At 34.8% G+C, this 13,578-nt stretch overlaps 1 protein-coding gene and 1 long non-coding RNA gene across 10 annotated transcripts in view; one reads left to right on the forward strand and one right to left on the reverse strand.

The window, feature by feature from the left end:
- LOC117197597 (vesicle-associated membrane protein 8-like) overlaps positions 1 to 13,578 on the reverse strand; it is a 31,508-nt gene that overhangs the window by 10,475 nt on the left and 7,455 nt on the right. For 2 of the 4 annotated variants that reach the window (XM_033410011.2, XM_033410012.2), the window contains 3 exons: positions 12,729 to 12,825; positions 11,042 to 11,143; positions 3,810 to 3,968 (listed from right to left, as the gene is read on the reverse strand). In XM_033410011.2, the coding sequence (XP_033265902.1) occupies positions 3,810 to 3,968; positions 11,042 to 11,143; positions 12,729 to 12,825 (358 nt within the window). The remainder of the gene's footprint in view (positions 1 to 3,809; positions 3,969 to 11,041; positions 11,144 to 12,728; positions 12,826 to 13,578) is intronic. The other 2 variants (XM_049709416.1, XM_033410013.2) reach the window with 2 other exon arrangements.
- LOC117197598 (uncharacterized) overlaps positions 1 to 13,578 on the forward strand; it is a 53,606-nt gene that overhangs the window by 10,298 nt on the left and 29,730 nt on the right. For 4 of the 6 annotated variants that reach the window (XR_007477178.1, XR_007477182.1, XR_007477179.1 and 1 more), the window contains 2 exons: positions 42 to 1,724; positions 11,354 to 11,466. This is a non-coding gene — a long non-coding RNA (uncharacterized LOC117197598). The remainder of the gene's footprint in view (positions 1 to 41; positions 1,725 to 11,353; positions 11,467 to 13,578) is intronic. The other 2 variants (XR_007477181.1, XR_004478298.2) reach the window with 2 other exon arrangements.

Below are 13,578 nucleotides of genomic sequence, written 5' to 3' on the forward strand. Positions count from 1 at the left end.
TTATTGGTAGACATGTGGGTTAATTATAAGCTAAGCTAAAGCTAAAGTAGACATGTGGGTTAATTATACTAACAAGGCAAAGATAAACAACAAGAAAATGACAAAGAGGATATATCTCTGCTTCTAGTTTGAACACTACCTGCCATATTTAGAGACTTAAAAAATAGTCACTTGTAATCAAATCTGACTTTTAATCACACTATCATTAAAATACATTATTAAAATTTTTCTTAGACAGTTTTAATTTTCTTAAGAAAAATTATTTAATATTTTATTTCATCTTTGTCTCATTCTTTTAATTTCTATTAGTATGTTTTAATATATAACATTACTATCGAAGAATATATATAATTTATATATATTTAAATGCATTCTCAAGAATATTTTATGAATAAGTATGCATGATCAAAAAACTCTATAGACCATTGTCTTAGAAACATTTTGTAAATGTGTACTAAAAGACATGTACAAGGGTGTTCAGTGCAGTGTTGTTCATAATAAAGAAGTTGGAATCTACGTTAATATTTATTAAAAGGGGAAAGGATAAGTATTTCTGTATTTCTTAAAATAGTAATGATATGCTGTCAGTAGCTAAATTGATAAATTAGAGCTAAGTGTATCAAAATGAATACATTTCAAAAACATGATGTTGAACTAAAAACTCAGGTTGCAGAAGGATAGGTTCATTATAATGTCATAAATACAAAGTTTAAAAATGCAAACCAATACTACAGATACATATATAGCTACACATATATAGCAGAGGAATCAAAACATGCATACAAATGATTCAAATCAAATTCACTATAGCGGTTCTTCTGGTGAGGGAGTGGAATGGGCTTGGGAAAGGTACACAGGGGACTTTAATTTTATGTATAATTTTATTTCTTTAAGAAACAAAGGCCCAAACCAAATGTGGCAAAATATTAAGTCCAGATAAAGCTGGCTGATGATTACAAGGGTATTAGATATATTATTCTCAAAACTTTTTCATAGGGACTTCCCTGGTGGTCCAGTGGTTAAGAATCCGTCTTGCAATGTACAGGACGCTGGTTCAATCCCTGGTCTGGGAACTAAGATCCCACATGCCCCAGGGCAACTAAGCCCGCGCCACAGTTACTGAGCCTGCTTGCTCTGGAGCCCGTGCGCCCGTGCACCGCAGCAAAGAGCCTGCACGCCACAACAAAAGATCCTGTGTGCGCAACTAAGACCCAAGGCAGCTAATAAATAAATGAATATTAAAAAAAAACCTTTTTCACATACTTGAAATAAATGTTGAATGAGGTAAGGAATTTTCTGACTAATTTCAAAATGCGTTGTAAAAATGTAGATACTATCAGTTATCCACTGTTTGGCTGTTATGCTTTATCCGTCTATTATGACACTTAACACATACTTTATATTGCAGTTAGGTTTATACAAATATGTCTCCTGCAGTAGATTAAACTGTGGCAAGTATCTTATTCCATTCTTTTATCCCTGAAGATGACAAGCATAATATCCTGTATATAACAGGCCCCCAAAGAATGTTTACTAATGAACAATGAATGAATCTAAATGGCTTGGACAGTTTTATCTGAACTCTTGTGTTATAACTCTCATAAAGACAACAACTGCAATGCTAGACAATGATTTACTTTATTAATTCTTCTTTGTAGATTATACAAACTGATGTGACATCTTTTTCCTGCTATAAAAACAATGTAGAGGATTGCTTTGTTTAAGTAAGTAGTGTTTGATTTAACTAACATTGAGTGCTTGTTTGCTGGGGTTGTGGCTATCATATTCATCCTTATTATTCTTAGTGCCTATTATAGAGCCTGGTAGACAGTAGATCTTCAAAAGATATTTGTTTAATTGATCAATAAATACAAGGTGCAGGGATGGCATAGATGAGACAGGCATAAACTCAGTCTGGGCAATGGATGAGGAGATGATTCTTGAGTTGGGTTTTGATGGATGAGTAGAAGTTTTCCAGGGGAAGGAAAAAGAGGGAACAGTATGCATAAAGGTGTGAAATAATGCAACAGGTATTTTGGAGAACTACAAATAGTCTGATATTTTTTGAGATTTATAAACTACAAGACATGACCTCTGGGTGATATGACTGGCAGTATAATCAGAAGAAAGCTCATTAAGTTAGGGAGGTTGGACTCTACCCTGCTTGGACAAAGGGGCACCACTAGAGGGTTTCAAAAAGGCTATAGATAACACTCATACTTGCATTTTAAAAGAATACTCTAGTGTCGGTATGGAGGATGACTGGAGCAGAGTAGAACCAAAAATAGGGAGAACAATTAAATCTGGGAATTACCATAGTCAGACGAGATAATTGATCTTGGAGTGAGACAGTGAGTGGCATTGGGATGGGCAGAAGGTGTGTTTAAAAGAGATTTAGCTATCTGTGGAATACTATTTAGCAATGATAAGGAATAACATATTAACACACAACAACATGAATATAAAAAACATTATATTAAGTAAAAGAAGTCAAACACAAAAGACTGTATTGTATGATTCTATTCATATGACGTTGTAGAAAAGACAACACTATAGTGACAGAAAGCAGATTAGTGGTTGGTTGGGGTCAGGGTTGGGGAAGAGTAAACTACAAAGGAGGGCAGATTTTAGGATGGAAGAGCTAGTCCGCAACTTGATTGTGGTCACACAATTGTACACAATTACCACAATTTGTCAAACTCCACACTTAAACTGGATGAATATATGTGAATAATACCTTGGTAAATTGTTTTGAAAGGTGAAAAAAATGAGGCTTAGAACAAAAAAGATTTAGGAGGTTGAATCAATAGAACTTGATGAGTAAAAAGTAGTGTGTATACTTTGCTTTATATGGTGGCTGTGTTTGTAGAAAAGATCTGTAAAAATAAAATTTAAAATGCTCAAAGCGGGGTAATTCCCTGGCAGTCCAGTGGTTAGGACTCCGAGCTTCCACTGCAGGAGGCACAGGTTTGATCCCTGGTTGGGGAACTAAGATCCCACAAGTCGCGAGATGTGGCCAAAAAAAATGCTCAAAAGGAACTAGTGAACACTTGGTGATTGTTTTAAAACTATTTTCTAATAGAGAATTTCAGACACATACAAAAGTTGACAGGATGGTATAATGAACCCCTGTATACTCAGCAACCAGATTTAACCATTGTCAAGTTATGGCCAATTTTGTTTAATTTATACACCATTCTACTCCCCCACTCAAACTATTTTGAAGCAAATCTCAGATGTTACAAAATTTCATCCGTCAACATTTTAGTATGTATCGCTAATAAGTAATGACTCTTTTAAAAACATAACCACAATGCCATTATCACACCTAAAAATTAGTTATATTCCTTAACCTCATCTAATATCCAGCTAGAGTTCAAATATCTATTTGTCTCATGAAGTTGTAAATTTTCACTTTTATAGTTTGTTTGAATCAAAATCCAAATAAGGATCACACATTGCAATTGATATACCTTCTAAGTCCTTTTATTGGTAAGTTTCCCTCTCCTTTTTTTCCCTTGCAATTTATTTGTTGACTAACCTGTGTGTTTCTTAATGTAAGAAACCCTTCTCTTACACAAATAACCACTTTCTACTTTAATGGGCTTTAAAATTTGGATTGTTTTATAATTATTCTTTTAATATTTTAGTTGCACTTCAATAATTTTTGATAAAGCCATCATTTGGTGACATAGGATTATCTCACCAAGTGTCCCAGTATGTTTTTGCTTTTGGCAGTTTGTCTCAAGGGCAATGATCCTATGACTTAGAGCACTGTTTGGGTATTAAGACAGCCATGTAACACTCACAGTTGTTTGCAGATCATCTGTTCTGTCAGTGAAGATATTCAATCTTTCTTCTCTTTCCAAAATTTTATCGATATTTTGGGTCATAACATATTTTACATCAGTTACTTGACTCTTCAGTGCGGATATCGAGCTGTCCTCTTGATTTTTATTGTATTTCATCTATACAGAAGTGAAATATAATATACATTTTATTTTCTATAAATGAAATCTATTGTAATATGTTGTACAAATTAGAACAAAGGTGTCAAAGGCTCATCTCACTTGTATTTCAGCATAAGGAATCAACTAAGCCTCAAACTGTCCTACCTGAATCATGCAGAAAAAATGGGGGGTGGCAGGAGAGGGTATATATCAATGTATTCAATCAGCAGTGGATTTTTAAAGAATTTAAATTGTGTATTTATTTGAATAGACTTTTTAAAAGAGCAGTTTTAGGTTCATGGTAAAATTGAGTGGAAATTACAGAGTTCCTGCATGCTCCTTACCCCCCATACACGCACGGCCGCCCTCACTATCACCATCCTGTGCTTGAGTGGTCCATTTGTCACAATGGATGACCCTATGTTGATGCATCATTATCATCCAAAGTCCATAGTTTCCATTAGGGTTCACTGTTAATATTGTACATTCAGTGGATTTTGACAAACGTCTAATGACATGTTTTTGTCATTACAGTAACATACAGAACAGTTTCACTGCCCTTAAAATCCTCTGTGCTCCACCTATTCATACTTCTTTTTCCCTGAGCCCTCGCAAAAACTGGTCTTTTTACTGTCTCCGTAGTTTTGTCTTTTCCAGAATACCATATAGTTAGAGTCATACAGTATGCAGTGTTTTCAGATTGGCTTCTTTCACTTAGCAATATGCATTTAAGTTTCCTCCATGTCTGTTCATGGTTTAATAGCTCATTTCTTTTTAGTGCTGAATAATAGTCCATTGTTTGGATGTACTGTAGTTTATCCATCCACCTATGGAAAGACATCTTGATTGCTGCCATGTCTTTGCAAGTATGGATAAAGCTGCTATAATATCCACATACAGGTTTTTGTGTGGATATAATTTTCAACTCCTTTGGGTAAATACCGAGGAGCACTATTGCTGGATCATATGGTAAGAGTATGTTAGTTTTGTAAGTAACTGCCAAATTGTCTTCCAAAGTGACTATACCATTTTGCATTCCCATCAGCAGTGAATCAGAGTTGCTATTGCTCCACATCCTTGTCAGCATTTGGTGTTGTCAGTGTTTTGAATTTTGGCCATTCTAATAGGTGTGTTAGGGGTATTTCATTGTTGCTATAATTTGCAATTCCCTAATGACATACGATGTTGAGCCTTTTCATATGCTTATTTGCCATCTGTATATCTTCTTTGGTGAGGTATCTATTCAAATATTTGGCCCATTTAAAAAATTGGGTTGTCTGTTTTCTTATCGTTGAGTTTTAAGAGTACTTTGTATATTTTGGGTTATAGTCCTTATCAGATTTGCCTTTTGCAAGTATCTTCTCCCAGTCTGCGGCTTGTCTTCTCATTCTCATGACAGCTTCTTGATCCCGTTTGACAATCTCTTTTAATTGGTGTATTTAGACCATTAACTTTTTAATTTTATTATAATTTATTTATTTATTTATTTTTGGCTGAGTTGGGTCTTCGTTGCTGCGTGCGGGCTTCCTCTAGTTGCGGTGAGCAGGGGCTACTCTTCGTTGTGGTGCGCGGGCTTCTCATTGTGGTGGCTTCTCTTTATTGCGGAGCACAGGCTCTAGGTGCGCGGACTTCAGTAGCTGCAGCGCGTGGGCTCAGTAGTTGTGGCTCGTGGGCTCTAGAGCACAGGCTCAGTAGTTGTGGCACATGGCCTTAGTTGCTCCACGGCATGTGGGATCCTCCTGGACCAGGGCTTGAACCCATGCCCCCTGCATTGGCAGGCAGATTCTTAGCCAGTGCACCACCAGGGAAGTCCTAGGCCATTAACTTTTAAAGTGATTATTGATATAGCTGGATTAATATCTACCATATTTGTTACCATTTTCTATTCATTGCTCTTGTTCTTTGTTGCTATTTTTGTCTTCAACTCTATCCATATTAAAAATGACCTCTACATCTGGAGAAAACTGTAATTTGAAAAGATACATGCACCCCAATGTTTACTGCAGCACTATTTACAACAGCCAAGACACAGGAGCAACCTAAATGTCCATCGACAGAGGAATGGATAAAGAAGGTGTGGTATATATATATATATATATATATATATATATATATATATATATAATGGAATATTACTCAGCCATAAAAAAGAATGAAATAATGCCATTTACAGCAATATGGATAGATCTAGAGATTATCATACTAAGTGAAGTAAGCCAGACAAAGACAAATATCATATGATATTGCTTATATGTGCAATCTAAAAAAAAAAAAAGACACAAATTAACTCATTTGCAAAACAGAAAGAGACTCACAGACATAGAAAACAAACTTATGGTTACCAAGGGGGACAGTGTGGGGAGGGATAAATTAAGAGTTTGGGATTAACATGTATACACTACTACTTGTAAAATAGATAATCAACAAAGACCTACTGTATAGCACAGGGAACTACAGTCAACTATATTTAATGATACTCAGAGTACTCAATACTTTGTAATAACCTGTAAGGGAAAAGAATCTGAAAGAGAATATATATATATATATAACTGAATCACTGTGCTGTACACCTGAAACTAACATGGCATTGTAAATCAACTATACTTCAATAAAAAATGATCTCTAAGATATAGTGTTATATTTAAAAAGTAAGCTGCAGCTGCAGAAGAGTATTAAATAATAACTTATCAAGCACTTAGTATGTGGCAGGCACTGTTTTAAGCACTTCACACGTATAGTTCATTTAATTCCCAAACCATTATATAAAGTACTACTCTTTTCATCTTTTATTTTCTAAATAAGAAAACTCAGACTGAGAAAGTTAATATATTGCCCAATGTTACACAGCTAGAGGCAAAACAAGGATTCAGACTAAGAAGCTCTAGAGATTAAGCCTTTACCTATTGTACTAATGATCACAGTTTTGTGAATATATATAAATATAAATAAATAAATAAATAAATAAATAAATATAAATAAATAAATATATATATAAATTCTGGAAGCTTACACACCAAACTGTTAAGAGTGTTCACCTCAGGGGGGTTTGATTGAGATTGTAGGAGATATTTATATTTCACTTTTTATACTTTTGTATTATCTCACTTTATTAATGAGCATTATTTTTAAATCTAAAAATGATATTAAAATCCCCTGCTCTTTGGCAAGTGATCAAATCCACCTTAAACAAACTCTGATCTTGGTCACTGGACCATGCAACTTACAATTAATGTTCTGTGAGGAGCTCACTAGTTGGAATGTAGAAAAGAGGGAATTCCTAGTTGAAATGTGTCTCCCCAAAAAGATTCTTTTAAGTCCTAATTCTGGATACTTGTGAATGTGACCTTATTTGGAAATAAGGTTTTGGTGGCTTGTGTTAAGAAATGTTTAGTGGATGCTTCTATGGCTCATGGGTTAAAATTTTTTATTAAGACATAATCAAGTTAAGATATAGCACAGGGAACTCTACTCAGTGCTCCGTGGTGACCTAAATGGGAAGGAAATCCAAATAAAAGTGGATATATGTATATGTATAACTGATTCACTTTGCTGTACAGCAGAAACTAACACACACTGTAAAGCAACTACACTCCAATAAAAATTAATTAAAAAAAGACATAATCAAGTTAAGATAAATGGTGAATCTTTGATTTTTCTTTTTATTCCTTTTCTCTTTTTCTCTCCTTTTAAAAAATGCTTAATCTTTTAAGATTAAGAGACTCATCTAAGTTTTGTTAAGATAATGTATTCATAGTCCATTCAATGGCATTTGGTACATTTATATATATAAATATATTTAAAACTCTCTCAAAACTACTTTTTTTTTTGCTGTGTGCATTTTTCTAATCATAGTATAAAAAAGTCAACACCTTTTATAAAATTTTCTACAGATTTGAAGCTCACCAGGTTAGTTTATACATGTTAAACAAATTTCTTTGATGTCAGATGTGTTAACTGCTTAAAATGTGCATATTTTCGCAGGGTTTTCAGGAGCTATGTTAATTATATATTTTAGCTGTGTTGAATATTGCAGAATTCTCCATAAGAGAATATACAAATTTAATATATCTATCCTTAGTTACTTCTTCAGGCATTGTGGTGGACTCACCCTGTGGGGACCCCCACTGAGTCACATCTTTATAAAATTCCCTCCCCTTCAGTGTGATCTGCCCCTAACGAATGGAAGCAAAGGTGATGAGGTCACTCCTGTGATTACATCATATTATATAATATTTAGCAGACTGGAGTGAGAGATTCCTCTGCTGGCCTTGAAGAAGCAAGCAGCTGTGCTGAGGACGCCCTTGTGGCAAAGAACTGCTATCAGTCTTTAGGACCGAGGGTGTCCTCCAGCCAACAGCCAGCAAAAAGCTGCATCCCTCGCACAGCTCTTAGGAAATAAATTCTGCAACAATCTGAATGAGGCTGGAAGCAGATTCTTCCCCAGAGCTTCCAGATGAGAACATAGTCTGGCTGACACACTCACTGAAGCCTTGTGAGACCCTGAGCAGAAAACCCAGTTAAACCATGCCTTGCTTCCTGACTCATAAAAACTGTGAGATAATAAAATGTGTGTTGTTTTAGGCTGCTGATTTGTGGTAATTTGTTACCATACAAATTATTTATTTATTTATTTTTGGCTGTGTTGGGTCTTCGTTTCTGTGCGAGGGCTTTCTCTAGTTGCAGCAAGCGTGGGCCACTCTTCATCGCGGTGCGCGGGCCTCTCACTATCACGGCCTCTCTTGTTGCGGAGCACAGGCTCCAGACGCGCAGGCTCAGTAGTTGTGGCTCACGGGCCTAGTTGCTCCGTGGCATGTGGGCTCTTCCCAGACCAGGGCTCGAACCCGTGTCCCCTGCATTGGCAGGCAGATTCTCAACCACTGCGCCACCAGGGAAGCCCACCATACAAATTTGTTACCATAAATAGAAAACTAATGCAGGTATACTTAAAATATTTTATTATGGAAAAGTTCAAACATATACAGAAGCAGAGTGAATTGTTTAGTGTACCCATCACCTACTTTCAGCAGTTATCAACACATGGCCAATCTTATTTCATCTGTACTACTACTGATTACTCCTTCCCCAAATGTATTATTTTAAAGCAAATCCTAGACAGTCTATTATTTTAATCTGTAAATGCTTCAATCTGTATCTCTAAAAGATATGGCCTTGTTTTTCTTAAAAAACAAAACCACAACATCATGATCACATCCAAAAATATTCCTTAGTATCATCAAATATTTGGTTTGTCCCTTATACACTGACGATGGGAATGTAAATTGGTACAACCACTGTGGAAAACAGTACGGAGCTTCCTCAAAAAAATAAAAATAGAACTACCATATGACCCAGCAATTCTACTCCCTGGTATATATCCGAAAAAAACCCAAAACACTAATTTGAAAAGATACATGCACCCCAATGTTCATAGCAGCATTATTTACAATAGCCAAGATACGGAAGCCACCTAAGTGTCCATCAACAGATGAATGGATTAAGAAGATGTGGTAAAAACAAAAAAACTAAACAAAAAGAAGATGTGGTATACATATATACAATGGAATACTACTAAGCTGTAAAAAACAATGAAATATTGCCATTTGCAGCAGCATGGATGGACTTGGAGGGCATTATGCTAAGTGAAATAAGTCAGACAGAGAAAGACAAATCCTGTATGATATCACTTACATGTGGAATTTAATAAATACAACAAACTAAGGCATATAACAAAAAAGAAGCAGACTGACAGATATAGAGAACAAACTAGTGGTTACCAGTGGGGTCAGGAAAGGGGAGGGGGGTGAGGTAGGTGTAGGGGATTAAGAGGTACAAACTATTAGGAAAAAAATAAGCTACAAGGGGGCTTCCCTGGTGGCGCAGTGGTTGAGAGTCCGCCTGCTGATGCAGGGGACGCAGGTTCGTGCCCCGGTCCGGGAAGATCCCACATGCCGCGGAGCGGCTGGGCCCGTGAGCCATGGCCGCTGAGCCTGCGTGTCCGGAGCCTGTGCTCCGCAACGGGAGAGGCCACAGCAGTGAGAGGCCCGCGTACAGCCAAAAAAAAAAAAAAAAAAGCTACAAGGATATATTGTAAAACATACAGAATATAGCCAATATTTTATAATAACTATAAGTGGAGTATAACCTTTAAAAATTGTGAATCACTATATTGTACACCTGTAACTTATATTGTACAGCAACTGTACTTCAATAAAAGAAAAAAAACTTTATTATGGTAAAACATACATATCATAAAATGTACAATTTTAACCATTTTTAGCTGTACAGTTCAGTGGCATTAAGTATGTTCACATTAAGTATATCACCACCATCTATCTCCAGAACCTTTTTATTTTCCCAAACTGAAACTCTGTACCCATTAAACAATAACTTCTCCTCCTCCCTTCCTCCCAGGCTCTGGCAACCACCTTGCTACTTTCTGTCTCTATAAATAATCTGACCACTCTATGTACCTCATATAAGTGGAATCACACAGTATTTGTCCTCTTGTGACTGTCTTATTTCACTTAAAAGGGACTACTCTTTTAAAAAAAATTTATCGAAGTATAGTTGATTTACAATGTTAATTTCTGCTGAAGGACTACTTTAAAAATATTTAATTTAATATTTGTGTAAAATATTTACACAATGATTATTATAATTTTTAAAATTGTGTAAAATATTTACATGGTTCCAAGTTGAATTTGCAAGACAAGTTTCATTCAGAGAGGTCTAGTTTCTATTCCTGTCCCCATCCATACACAGGCAACCACTGAAATGTTTTTGGTTTATCCTTCCTTTGTCCCCCCATGCCCCCCTTTTTTTGCTATAAGCAAACATATTTGTATTTATTCCCTCTTTCTTAAATGGTTGCATACAAGGATGGTAAGTAAATAACAGTATACCATATATATTTTCTCTGTCTTGCTTTATTCAATATTTATCAATATTTCATGGATATCATTCCTTATCATTATATAGAGATAGAAGTTCTTAGTTCTCATTCACCTTAACAGCTCTTAACTCATAATTCCTAACTGATTTGTCAGATGTAATACTGACAATGTTTAGGACCACACTTGGAGGTTACATACCATATACTTTCCTAATACTTGTTGAAAATCTGTAGCAACTGCATTTGACGGAGAAAAATGTTCTTGTGACATCAAAGGATTTCTCAGAAAAGTCTCACTAACCTGGGGAAATTAATGGAAATATTTAAATTATATAGATAATTTCAACTGGAGAATTACATAGTAAGTGTTTATTTGAAGCAAAGTCTGGCAGAAACTTTCAATAAAAGAAACCAGAACAGTTCTAGAATTTTGGTGGCAGGGTATCTTTTCTATTTTAAAGATGCAGTATTAATGAAAAGTGTGCTCATATCTCATATCTCGTATCGTGAGATTGCAGGTGCTACCTTGATTCTTTGGTATTGGTATTTCTGAAGACTTGAGGGGACTTGCAGATGTTCACCTCTGGCAGACAAGGAAGGATAGGAGTCACTGATATTCTCTAAGTAAGTGCTTTTCATTTTCCCCTCCTGCTCTTACCCTCAAAATCCATTCAATGATAACAAAACAATCCCAACTAAATGTCATGAGACTATCTTCCAAACCCTATAGGGTTGTTATATGATATTTCAAAGCTTTAAGAAGGAATTCTGACAATTGTTTGTACTTAATGTTGTATCACCCGAAAAGCAGTGGTAAAAATCATGCAGTCTGGTTTTGGAAAGTTGGAAAACTTGGATGTTTTTCCATAATGGCAGAGAGGGAAAAAAAAATTAGAGTATAGTCAGTTAAATGGCTAACAGTGTTTATCATGTAGATGCTAACAATTGTCTAGGCATAAATGTAGAGTGAATTATAATATTAGGCCTTATAATCCTTGATTCTATATATGGTTACAGTTTGAGTTGTGTTAAAACAAGTTGGTACACTAAACAAATGAAATATATGCATAATGTGACTGGAGAATAACTATTAATAACTATAGTACAGCTGACCGATTTTTCCATTAATATTTTTTGTTAAAATATTTTTCCTAAATTATATATTTGTGAATAAAATTGAAGATTAGTATTATTAACTTTTTAAAATAAGAAAAAAACATACTATTTGGATCATAAAATTACCAGAATAATGGTTTAGCCCTAGTCTGTCTCTGAGACTGCCTTTCACAGTCTTATTCTAGTTGGAAGTTAGACACTGGGTGATAGTCAGCAGTAGATGATATCTATTGAGAAGGTTAACTAGGCTTTAAGAAATTTATAAAATCTCATGTATCTGTATAAGTACATACACATAAGTACTCTATCATATTTCATATTTGTTGGCAACTTTCAGGTAAAACGTTCTCTAAAAGTAGTATATCTTGATTAAAAAATTTTTTTTTCATTTAACTCATAATTGATTCATATTTTCTGCCAGAAGTGTCTTATCTATAATTATTTGAAAATTAAATACATATGCTATTGAGAAGGTATATTAAATATTAGTAAAGCTTAATTTTTCTTATTTTTAAAGAACAAAATAAATATGAGAGATTCCAAAGATGATCTGGGTTAATCATCTTTGTAGATCTTGCTTAAGAGTTAGGGGAATTGTAGAAGCAGAAGACAGATGAGGGATGAAGGTAAGAAATCTCTGAAGGTCACTAATGGCTCTGCTATATAGACAGATCTGCTTTTGGTTAGGGACATTATTACCAATAAACTATAAAACAGACCTCATAATTTCAATAACTGAAAAAGTCAAAGCAGTAAAAGAAATTACTTACATTTTTAAGAAATGCAGATGGTGTTACAGTATCTAAGGCATTGTCTGAGGCACATAGGTAAGTGATTCCGTCAATAAAGAGAGTATGGTAGACAAAGCTTTGAAAAGAATACATTCAGTTACATGATAATATTAAATTAAGTACTGATACAGAGAATTTAATTTCGTTTTCAAGCTCTCATTAATAGTATAAAAACTATGTAGATAACTTTTTATAATCAGAATAATTAGAAATCTTTCATACCTTTGAAAAATTAAACTATGTTAAATAAAAACTCTCTAAAATGTGAATATGCATTTAAAATTGCATCAATAAAAATAAATTACAATAGAGAAAATTCTAATAATCTAATCATATATATTTCACATGCCTTTGATGGAAGTCATTCTCATTCCAAGACTGAATCTAGATTCTGATCAAAGAGAAAATGCTATGTTCACTGATTTTTACTACCCTTATATTTTTAGGTAGACATATTTAATTTTGGCACTTCTTGGCTTTCTATTATGATAGATTAGAATTTGAAAGTTGTAAATTCCCAAGACCAAATATTCTAGAGCACAGGATGAGTCCGGGAGGGGGAATTAAACTCCCCTATAGTAATCCAGTGTAGCTTTTCCTGACCACTCCAACTTCTAGACCTTTTGTGCCTTCTCAGACTCACTTATTAGGAGGCTAGAAGACTCTTGGAAAGTGCTTCCATCTTTACTACCCAACAATCCAGAAAATTTAGGAATATGGCAACCAAAATAGTTGCTTGGTGCCTAGGCTTTAATCTAGTCATTTTTGAGCACTCTATATCCAAATGGTTAACAGGCAACAGGCCTGTTCAAATGCTAAACTGGATAGA

This window comes from Orcinus orca, chromosome 4, assembly GCF_937001465.1.
Source record: "Orcinus orca chromosome 4, mOrcOrc1.1, whole genome shotgun sequence".
Lineage (NCBI taxonomy): Eukaryota > Metazoa > Chordata > Mammalia > Artiodactyla > Delphinidae > Orcinus > Orcinus orca.